General features: G+C 32.2%; 1 protein-coding gene across 1 annotated transcript in view; it reads left to right on the top strand.

Annotated features, from left to right (window-relative positions):
* The window catches only part of LOC107437019 (mitochondrial sodium/calcium exchanger protein), a 45,626-nt gene that overhangs the window by 27,769 nt on the left and 6,130 nt on the right, over positions 1-11,727 (top strand). The window contains exons 10-12 of the mRNA XM_016048882.3: positions 3,233-3,435; positions 5,446-5,575; positions 10,579-10,778. Of these exons, the coding sequence (XP_015904368.2) occupies positions 3,233-3,435; positions 5,446-5,575; positions 10,579-10,778 (533 nt within the window). The remainder of the gene's footprint in view (positions 1-3,232; positions 3,436-5,445; positions 5,576-10,578; positions 10,779-11,727) is intronic.

The raw sequence follows: 11,727 nt of genomic DNA, 5'->3' as shown, positions 1-11,727 counted from the left end.
TTTTTTCTCCAGTTAACTCAGACTTTTTTTTTCCAGAAAAATTAATATCATATTTTTTTTTTTTTGGAAAGTTTGATTACGTTATTATAATTGATACCTGAAAATTTCTCCCTTTTTTGTATATATATATATATATATATATATATAATTGAAAATTAAAATGCTATTGATGCTCTTAAGCGTTGGGTTTTCGCAAAAATTTATGTATTTATTTTCTTAATTTTTTAAAAATAATGTTTTTGTTTTAAATTGCGAGTTACTTATTATTAAAAAATAAATGTAACAGTTCTAAAATGATCAGCTTTCTTATTGATTGAAAATTGTTCGCTATCTATCTATCTATCTATCTATCTATCTATCTATCTATCTATATATATATATATAAAATCTAAATTGGCAAAATAAGTTAACAGAGCGTAATTATTAAATTGTCTGGGGGAAATAAAGGCGGCCCGTGCGCAGTGGTCAATAAATTTTGTGGTTACAACAGAGGACTGTCCGAGTATATTTTACACTCCTTTTATTTTTATACAAAACGTAATAATAGTAAAAAAGTTATGACAATTCAAAGATTACTATTCTTATAAAGAAAATAGAACAGGATAAAAAAAAATACCGTTAAATAAGAGATTAACTCATGGGTAAACATAACTTTTATTATTTTTAAGCTATTACGAGTATTTGTATCCGTTCATTAGTTCGTCTAAAAATGCCTATTAATGCTTAAATAAGATAGCGAACAATTTTTAATCCATAAGAAAACTAATCATTTCAGGACTATTAAATTTATTTTTAAATAATGAATAATGCGGAGTTTAAAATCAAAACACTCTTATTACAAAATTAAAAAAATTAAAAAATACATTTTTACGAAATCACAGCGCTTTATAGAACCAATAGCATTTTCATTTTCTATGTTCCTCCCTTTAATGACCCCGTCCGAGGAGTCTGTCGAGCCACACGTAGGCGCCAGACATTTTACATGCAGAAAGGTAGACCCCCTGGCCGGCTGTGGTCAACGGCGTGTGGCATCCATGTCTAATTGGTTGATATCCATGTCAAATGAGGGAGTGCTTTCCGAAATCTTTGCAACCTACTAGTCGAAAGGGTGACTTCAAGGTTAATTTAATTAGGTCCTCGATCCCCCCCCCCAAATATGGGTATGCGGGAAAAATTTTCAACTTGTCGCCATGATAGTCTCCCGCACAGCCGGAGGTGGACAGAGAGTATCTGCCACACGCACTGGCCGAGAGGCCCGGCGAAGCCCCTCCGTGGCATTTACTTAAAAACAAGAAAAAAACATAGTACGTACTATTTTGGCAACAGCCCGGAGGTAATCGGCCAAAAATACAAAAGTAACAAATTCACCTTTAGAATTAAACGTTTTACATGTATAATAGTTGTGATTATTCCGACTATTAACTAACAGGTGAAGTTAAACATCTAGATTAATGTTTACAATAAAATATATGAAAAATTCAACAAAAAAAATTTAATTAAAATTTATAAATTGGCCAATGGACCCTTATAAATATTTGAAATTTAATAAAATTAACGATATCTACCATGTGAGACCCAGAATTTACCATGTGAGAGCTGTCATAAGATAATGAAAGGGTGACTTCAAATATGCTTAGCGCAGACGACTTTATAAGCCACGAAATCAGACACAAAAATGCACTTTCTCTGAATAAACATGCCTTTTTTTCAACGAAATCGGATTTCTAACCCCCAAAATATAAGGGGTAGCCGCAATCTGGGAAATATGTTTCCCATAGTTTAGTCAGGGGAGCGATCCACAGTACGGATCCCTTAATGTTAATTTCACTTTTTGCTTATTTTGCTGTATCTCGCAAAAGTTTTAAGCGAGTTGAAAAATTTTTGCATACAATTATAAAATTTGTTTATCCAAAGATAATTCCATGAAATTTTTTTTTTATTAATATTTATTATTTTTTATTATTTTATTTAATAATAGTCGCAAAAATGTTGAATTGTAAGGTATGCGATATCTTCAAATATGTAAAATTATCTACTTGAAAATGATGTAAAAAATTTCATACCTTACAATTCAAAATTTCTTCGTCAATTATTGAATAAAATAACAAAAAAATAAAAAAAATTAACTAAAATATATTTTTTCCATGGATTTATCTTTGGATAAACGAATTTTATAAGTGTATGAAAAAATTTTTCAATTCGTTTAAACAATTCTCGAGATATGGCGAAATACGCAAAAAAAAATTATATTGAGGGCTCAGAACCTTGGATCGATCTCCTAACCAAACTATGGGCACTATTTTTCCAAGATTGCGGTTACCCCCTATATTTGGGGGGCCAGAAATCCGAATCCGTTAAAAGAAGGTATGTTTATTCAGACCATGAGAGTTTTTTTTGTCTGATTTCGTAACTTAAAATTTCGTCTACGCTAATTAATTAGCATATCTTTTCAAACCATTAAGATTTAGTCCTAGATCGTGAATATCCGATCATTAGACCAAAAGTTATTCAGGGTGATCGTTTTTTTTTTTTTTTTTTATATTTATTTATTTATTTTTTTTTTTACTTTTTTTTTGCGCGCGCTGTATGTTCCTTTCCGTCTGCATTTTTTACAAATATTCTAAAAAAATACACTGGAGGTTTTGAATGTCAGGTTAGTCAACGGCGACTGACAGTGTTATGCTGTGTTAGTCCCCGGTAACTGACGAAGTAAAATATGATGCATTTACTTAATGTAATACTATAAGTTTACTTAATTTTATTTATTACAAATCAAATTCTTATCTATTTCAACCTGTTCATAGTAGTGGGCTGCGCATTGTTCGGCCACAATAAGCGGGTGGCCTGACGAGGATTTCCTTAAAAATACGCGTAATGCTCAACGTGTTAAAGGTGGTCCTTACGAATACCTTGCATATTTATCTGTCCAAGTTCGAAAAATAGATTTAATAGAAAAATAGCTCGAAAAAAAAAAAACTTTTGTGCTATAGAAGAAAAAAAAATGTGTTTATCCCTAAATGTGTTGGAAAACTTGGTTTATCCCTTTTTAACAACTTAACCCAAGATTAACTGCTAAGTTATTAAATACATTAATTTACCCTACTATCTAAAATAAATTGATTAAAAAGACCTTTTATATAGTTAACTGAGTAGCGAAATTAATACGAAAATTCCATTCATGCATATTTCTAAAATAATTGTATATGGAGATTTAAATATGGTTCATTTGTAGGTTATTTAGAAACTGAAATGCAACGATATGAGGAAAATATGTGTTCTCCCGGATGTGATTATTACAAGTCATCAAAAGATGAAAAAATTCCTATTCCTGAGCCTGTAAACCAATGGTCAGATTTCGCAGAAAAAGTGTCCCCTGTAAATTTCAAGGAATGGTCACAACAGAATTGGATGGAGCGATCTCTCGATATTTTAAAAGTAAATCATTGCTTAAATATCATTTAATTTATACACCAAATGTTGCTTACAAACCACGTTATACTGTCGTAGAAGATATATGCATTTTTAAAAAAAGAGATTCTTTGTGCACAGAGAGAGTTCCTTTTGTTACCTATTGTGCTGTTGTTTCTATTGCCTACTTGCAATGCCAACAAGCCTGCTTGGGAAACCAAGCGAATTTAAAGCAGATGGCGCATTTCTTGTTTTTAAGTGGCATCTATGGCCAAGAATATGATTTCAGTCAAACAATACATTATAGCCCGTTTCACAGGACACTTGAACCAGAGAATCAATCTCCAATTTAGTACTTCCAGAGGTATGGATTTGTTAGTGGATTGTAACTTCGAGGACTTTGTGACTTCGACAGATTTAACGTGCACCAGTCATCATTTAATACACAGGGTTTCTTCAGACGGCGGGATTCGAACTCCATTTCACTTGAACACGAGTCCAAAGTCTTACCAACCAGGCTATCCCGGCTTCGTTACCAATTGTTGTCTTAACTATTAATATATAAGAAAGACGCAAAATAGTCTAGGTAATTCACTTATCGAAACGAAATAAAGTTATGATAGTAGTACTTTTTGGGGATCTGTATCCTCTATTCTTGTTTAGTGAGAAGAATTTGTGTATCCCTTATTCTTTAGTGAGTAGAAATTCTGGATCCTCTATTCTCTAGTGAAAAGAATTTCTATATCCTCTATTCTGGTTTAGTGAGTAGAAATTTTGGGTCCTCTATTCTCTAGTGAACAGAATTTCTATATCCTCTATTCTGGTTTAGTGAGCAGAAATTTTGGATCCTCTATTCTCTAGTGAACAGAATTTCCATATCCCCTATTCTGGTTTAGTGAGTAGAAATTCTGGATCCTCTTTTCTCTAGTGAATAGAATTTCTATATCCTCTATTCTGGTTCAGCGAGTAGAATTTTTGTATCCTCTATTCTTGTTTAGTGAATAGAATTTCTGTACTCTTAATTTTTGTTTAGTGATTAGAATATCTGTATCCTTTATTCTTGTTTAGTGAGTAGAATTTGTGTATCCTCTATTTTTGTTTGGTTAATGCATCTTATTTTTAAGGTGTTGACATTATGAAGAATTATAACCATTTCCTTTAACAATAATATTAAATTAAAAAGCTGAAATATCGTGCAAACTATGAGAAATATTACGAATCAAAACTTCTTGTGGGTTTATTGTGATGAAAACATACTGTTTGTGATTGTAAAATAGTACTGGCATTCCAAATGCAGTGTTTATTTAGAATTCGATCTTACTCTCAGAATTAGTCGAAATTGTTTTGCACTTTCTCAAATATTCGTTTTATAATACTACCTTTTGGTCTTATAGATGTTATAAGTCAAACACTTCCTTGCAATTATTTTGTTGAAAATACAAAAAACGCGCATTACATTCTGCATATAAATTTTATAAAATCATTGAATTAGCTGGAGTAAAGTATTCTCGTAAAAGCAGATAATAAACTTATTTCTGCACTACGTACTCTTGTTACAAACGACTGAAGAATGATGATTATCGGATTCATATCTGATATTTAAAGTTGTTTTTCGTCAAAGAAAATTAAAACTCTAAAGTTTGAATATTGTTGAGCTTTAATTTTAAATTGTATATAATACCTTACTGTAAAGAATCGTTTGGACCAATATTTTAAATATTTCAAAAAATATTCAACTTTTAAAGAAATTCACAATTCGGTGATATTTTCCCACTTAAATAAAAATCACAAACTAAATCGATAGTTCTCTAATTTTGCATACTTTTATGAGTTCAAAAAATACATTGAGAGAGTATCTAATCAAATATTGAAAATTTAAATTTTGAACACTTTTTGGTTTCACATAACTGTCGCTTTACTTCATATTTGCAATTCAAAACTTTCCAGGTGTTTTAATTTAAACTTTCTTTCAATTTAAATTCAATTTTTAGTTAAGGTTTCTGCAGAAGTAAAAACAATTGTTGACTACTTTTCTAGGGTCCTCTTATGATTCCATTTGTTCTTACAATGCCTGTAGTCGATTACCAAAGCCCACGGGACAATTGGTGCAGAATTTTAAATTGCCTTCATCTTGTAACTGGCCCATGTTTTGCTACATTTCTCATGTGTAAGTAAACGTACTTTATTTGTCATTAACAAAAGTATCATTATTTTCGTTAACACTCTTAGTAAGGGAGGGAGGTTAGGGTGGACAGTCAGAACAATTCTTCTGTTGTTTATCTATTAAAATTTCTATTTAAGCATTTTGGCAAAACTTTTGTTTTCTATACAACTGGATAGCAACACACTTAATTGCTGATTAGCATATTAATGGAATAATAGCTTAGAGGTTCTTAATTTGCTCTTATAGCCATTTAGGACTATATTATGAATGAATCATGATTAATTATTTTTTTATATTCTAAAATAATAGAAAACACTATATTATGAATAAATATGTTCTTACATACTTTTAAATTGTGAATAATGAACTTTAAAATGAACAAACGGATCACTCTAAATAACTTTTGATCTAATGATCAGATCTTCAAGTTCTAAGACTGATTCTTAATGGTTCGAAGGGGGGACCTCAAATATGCTAATTAATTAGTGCAGATGATATTTTAAGTTAGGAAATAAGACTCAAAAATTTACTTTCTCTGAATAAACATACGCTTTTTTCGGTGGATTTGTGACCACCGTAGCCGCAACCTGAGAAACAAACGACTATATTTTGGGGGTCAGAAAGAAAAAAGGTCTTCCAACGTTTTTGTGTCTGATTTTGGAACTATCGTCTGCATTAATTAATTAGCATATTTGAAGTTACCCCCTCGAACAGTTAAGAATGAGTCCAAGAATGTGAAGATCCGGTTATTCAGGGTGTTATTTTGCGCACTGTACACACAGTTAAGAGGTTGCTGTAGACTTTTTGTGATAAAAATTTTGAATAATTATTAATACATCACTTATTAGGTTATTTAGTTATCCTAATTATATTACTTTATTTTATATTACTTTACGTTTTTTTTCTACATTTTAGGCTGTTATACATTGAATTTAATAAATTTTTGTACAATAGAAACTTTAAGGAAAACTAATAACACTACATTTAAATTTTAACTGCATTTAAATTTTTTTTTAAAACTCAAAATGCTGGTTTCCAGTATCTTTATTTTTTAAAGCGAATCGAAATTAATAATTTTCGAAATCCTGTGGATGATCGCTCGCATAATTAGAAATGGATTTGACTTGGAATGTTGATTTGTCACGTGTAAAAAAAAAGTATAATTTTATTAATTAATAAAACTAAATTTTTCTAATAAATAATATCAAATATTCTTAGAATATAGTAGCTTATCTTTAAAACAGTTTTTTCACATAGTTCGAATATAGTTCAGTTATTAGTAATAAATTAATATTTATGGAACTTTAATATTGATTGAAATTTTTTTTTATTATTTAATGAAAGCAGAACTTTTAGGTTGAAGTTAATTATATTTTATAAGAAGCATATTAAATGAATTAATGAGTTTTATGACGCTATGTTATGAGGATCGTGTGTCCAAACAATTTTTTTTCTTATTGAAAGAAGTTAATCAAAAATATATTTATCTAACTTAGCCTTCTTTAAAATAAGGATAAATGTTAAAAATTTAATAAAATAAATTCTAGATAAGCTCAAAACGATAATTGCTGTCAACTGGGGTTAATTTTTGGCAGTTTAAAACTTCTAGTTAAAATTTTGTGCCATTCTCTATCAGTAAGACTGAGGAAAATGCTTCTAGACTTTGTTTTGGGCTTAAAGAATTAATGTAACGCGTTTCAATATATGCTTCATAACAGTTTCTTTCAAAAAAAAAATTCAAAAACACAGCGGCTAAAGTTGTCCTTACCATTTAGCAGGAAACAAACTAAGCAAAACAACTGAAAATCATTTCAACATTATTAATTTTAATTGGACTACTTTAATCTATGTAAGTATAAATAACAAAATCCAAAATTACTTCGAATTTTTGTATTTTCGAATTTTGGATCGGAAAAAAAATTGGTCAAATTGAGTTATAAAATTGCAAAAATAATAATTTATTTTAAATAATTATTTCTCAAGAACTATTTGACTGACTTTTTTTTAAACTTTGGATTTTGACAATAAAATTCCTATAGCTTCAAATAATGTAAAAATTTATTTACATTATTATTCAAATATTTTTGTCTATTATTGAATAAAGGAAATAATTAAAAAGTAATTATAAACTTATTTTTTACAAGTAGTTACATTGAGATAAACTTATTTTATATTTGAGTACAAATTTTTTTTATTCGCTTCAAATGTTTCTGAAATATGGAGGAATACGAAAAAAGTGAAGTTAACATTAAATAGGACCAAACTTTCGACCGCTCTCTTGTGTAAACCAGTGTTCCCCAACCTTTTTATCACCGCGACCTGTCAACGTTTGATAATTTTACCGTTGCCCACTGGGGGATTGTTTAGATTATTTTGATTTATTAATTTTAATTTAATTGTATTTAAACATGCCTTCAAAATAAAATACAGTTACCCCAAAATATAAATAGAAGGTTAAATCAATGAGAGCCCTGAGCTTGTTTCTTTGCAATGAGACTGTTCCATCTGGGGGTGACACCCGAAGTGTGTTCCGTTGCTTTGTTTTGGTTGCTGTTACTGCAGAATCTGAAGTTCTTACCGCCCAGTTTTAATGTGGTTGGTAAGTAGTTTCTCATAAGGGTTTTTAATAAAATTTAAAAAACGTAAAGCTTTTGGACACTCCATTTGTAATATGCTATAATGGGCATTACTACAATTGCCAATCCTACGCCTGGAGCAGTGATGGTTCAGGGGTTAGAGCGTTCACCTTCCAATGAGGTGAACCGGGTTCGATCCGGCTAGCACTGACTCCAGTGCTGACGTAATATATCATCATAGACGGATCCTGGGGTAGAGCCCCCTTGCCCCCAGGTTAACAACGGGAGTTTTTAGTGGTTTTCCTCTCCAAGTAAAGCAAATTTCAGTTACTTCCATCAAAAAGTTCGCCACGAAGGCAAATTTCTCCCAGTACTTGATCCAGGAGTTCGCTTGTCTTCTGGATTGGTTTCAAAATTACAAGGCTACGGAGTCGAACATTAGTAGTCGTAAACCCAAAAAATTGGGTCGGCTGTTCAATGACGGTTATAAAATAAAATAAAAATTCTAAGCCTGAAAAAAAGTGTGAAGGTAAGCTACACTCATGTCCATAAATTAAGGATAATGAAGTTCAGGCACAGAAAGTGACAGAAGTCAAACAAATTTGACTTATTTGTAAAGTCTATGTATTAAACAAAAGGTAAGGAGAAAAAAAGATGCTATATATTTGACATAAATTAATAACAATTGCGATTTTTACTCCCTGGAGCAAATTTCAAAAACGAACCTATTTACAAAAAACAGTGTAACATGGTTAGTATGATTTTTAATACGGAGTATGTCTCCCTGATGATGCAATACATGCCGTACAACGCCTAGGCATGCTGAGTATCAAATTATCAATCTGATCTTTGTGAATATTACACCACTCATAAAGCAATGCCCTCCGAAAGTCCGGTAGACAGGAGGGAGGTGGTGGACGGGCTGCAATTCATCGGCCAAGCATATCCCACACATGCTTTATTGGATTCAAGTCCGGTGAGTATGCTGGCCAATCCATACGGGTGATATCCACCGATTGAAGGCATTCGTCTACAATGTTTGCACAGTGAGGATGGGCGTTGTCGTCCATAAACAAAAATTCAGCACTCATGGCGCCCCGAAACAAACGTAAATGTTGTTCCAGAATGACATCCTTATAGATGTGGCCTGTCATCGTTACACTCTGAACATGCAGGTCAGTTCTGGAACCAAAAATATTTCCTCCCCAAACGAGCCATCCTGCACCACCGTAACGGTGTCGTTCAATGGTATTGTCTTGGTGGTAACGGGTACCTGGCGCTCTCCATATGAAAGTCCGGCGAGAATCAGACTGCAAACTAAACCTGGACTCGTCGGAAAACATCACACAAGACCACTGTTGCGGTGTCCACAATGCATGCTCTCTACTCCAGGCTAATCGCAGGCGACAGTGAGTTGCGGTAAGTGGAACACATCTGACAGGCCTACGAGCATATAGACCAATGTGCCCTAAGCGTCTGTACACGGTCTGCCTTGAAACTGTCGTACTGGTAGCTGAAGAGAGCTGACGAGACAGGTCTGATGCTGTGCTCCGTCTGTTTCTTTTGGCAGTAACTGCCAAATACCGGTCTTCATTCGGCGTTGTAACTCGGGGGCGACCTGTGCTGTAACGTCTACTCACATTACCATCATCTTGGAATCGTTGCCAAAGCCTGGAGATGACACTCTGGGTGATTCCAAGTTCCTCGGATACTTCCAGCTGGGTACGTCCACATTCCAGTCGTCCGATGATTCTGCCACGTAAAAAATCATCCAAATGCTTCCTTTGTGCCATAACTATGCGGTTATTGCACTGAAAGGCTTTTAAAGCGCTTGTGAGCAATTTTACTTCATTGCCACCATTCCTTATATACCCCTCTCTTACACTCTCGTCATTGCGACGTACTACCAGCGTCATCTAGTGGTTTCCTGTAATTTGTATATTCTTCTCCAGGATGTGTGTGATAATTCTGCAGGTGAAATTTTAATTTTAGAGTTTGATTTCCGTGTGATTCTGAATTATCCTTAATTTATGGACATGAGTGTACTTTAAAATCATCGTCTATAGCCGTTTGATGAAGATATCTTTTTATTCGGATTTTTCATTATCCGAATCGGCATTGGTCCTAATTGGTCCGGATAATCGGAGCTCTACTGAACACAAAAAGTAAAATCTCCATTCAATTTTTCCAGTTAACGTATATTTTTGATCTCTATTGTCTGGACTATTAAAAAATAGAACACATTTTTTAATTAAGTAATTCTATACATACAACTGAAAAGCCAAAATCTGTATTTGACCTCTCTTTACACATCTAATACTTTATTTTACTAAGTTTTTCAATTATCTTTAGAAAAATACATTAAAAATTGATTTGTTAAAAGTAAAAAAAAATTACCTATTTCACTAACATTGTCAATTTTTCACTTAGTTGGAACATATAGCATAGGAGAAGTGATTCCATTAATAGCCGTGGTATTCATAATATCTTGCATATTAGCTGGTATTCTGTATTACATGACTACACCAGAAGAGCCTCCAAGATTTCACACAGCTTTTGCTTTTTTGGGATTCTTTATTGCAGTGTGTTGGATTTATTGCATTGCAACAGAGATCGTCGTTTTAATACAGGTAATCCGACTATCTTGGAACGATTTTAAGTTAATACAAGTTGGTTAACATAAACTTATAACAGAAATATTGGCAAGGCTAAAAAAAAAAAAAACTTTTTATCTTTCGCGTGATAAGGCATGTGTTTTTCTCCTAGAGATCTTGGTTTTAGTTCGATTGCGAATAGTAAACCTAAAAATCAAAGAAAAATAATTGAAAACTATATCACAACGAGGTAGATTACTATATGTGCTTGTGGTTGATCGTCGACGTTTCAAAAATATTGTAATAGGATTTTCATTCAGCAACAAATTTTGAAAAAAAATCTGATTTGGTTTTCAATTAGTTCAGTTTCTTCCATTTATACCTTTACTATTTGCAGCGCCATCTGTCGATGATGTGTGGAACTTGAAAACTCTGAGAGGAAAATGCCCTGTGACAAGAATTGCTTTTTGATCTGTTTTCTAGATATAAATTTTTGAACACCGTCGGTTTTGGAACCCGTTTGGAATTTTGGAAGTCTAATAAATGATGCTTTGTATTAACAATTTGATTTTTTTTTGTAAAATTATTATTAAATCTCTTCCTCTAAAGAAATTTTTTTTGTTTTATTGTAGGAGGGATTCTAATTTAGTTGAATTTTGAGAGCTGTTTTTTAGAATCAAATTTTACAAAATTACATGTTACTGAATGTTACTTAATGTTCTTAGACTTTGATTATCAAATATCTTAGATTTCGAAACACTTTTGTTATGACATTTTTAAACATAATAAGATGCGTTAAAAACTTAATTATAAGAAATGAAATCGATTTCTAAATTTATTCAAATTATAGCCACAAGGCATTTTTTAAAAATTTGTCGTCCCGCAGTGGACAGATCGTTAAGACACGGTTCCCAGCAGATTACCGAAGTCAAGCATCACTGGTTGGAGTCAGTGTGGGTGACCACTTGGATCAATCTGCATAGAG

The sequence above is a fragment of the Parasteatoda tepidariorum genome, chromosome X1 (assembly GCF_043381705.1).
Source record: "Parasteatoda tepidariorum isolate YZ-2023 chromosome X1, CAS_Ptep_4.0, whole genome shotgun sequence".
Classification (NCBI taxonomy): domain Eukaryota; kingdom Metazoa; phylum Arthropoda; class Arachnida; order Araneae; family Theridiidae; genus Parasteatoda; species Parasteatoda tepidariorum.
This window is presented reverse-complemented; position numbering and strand designations above follow the sequence as displayed.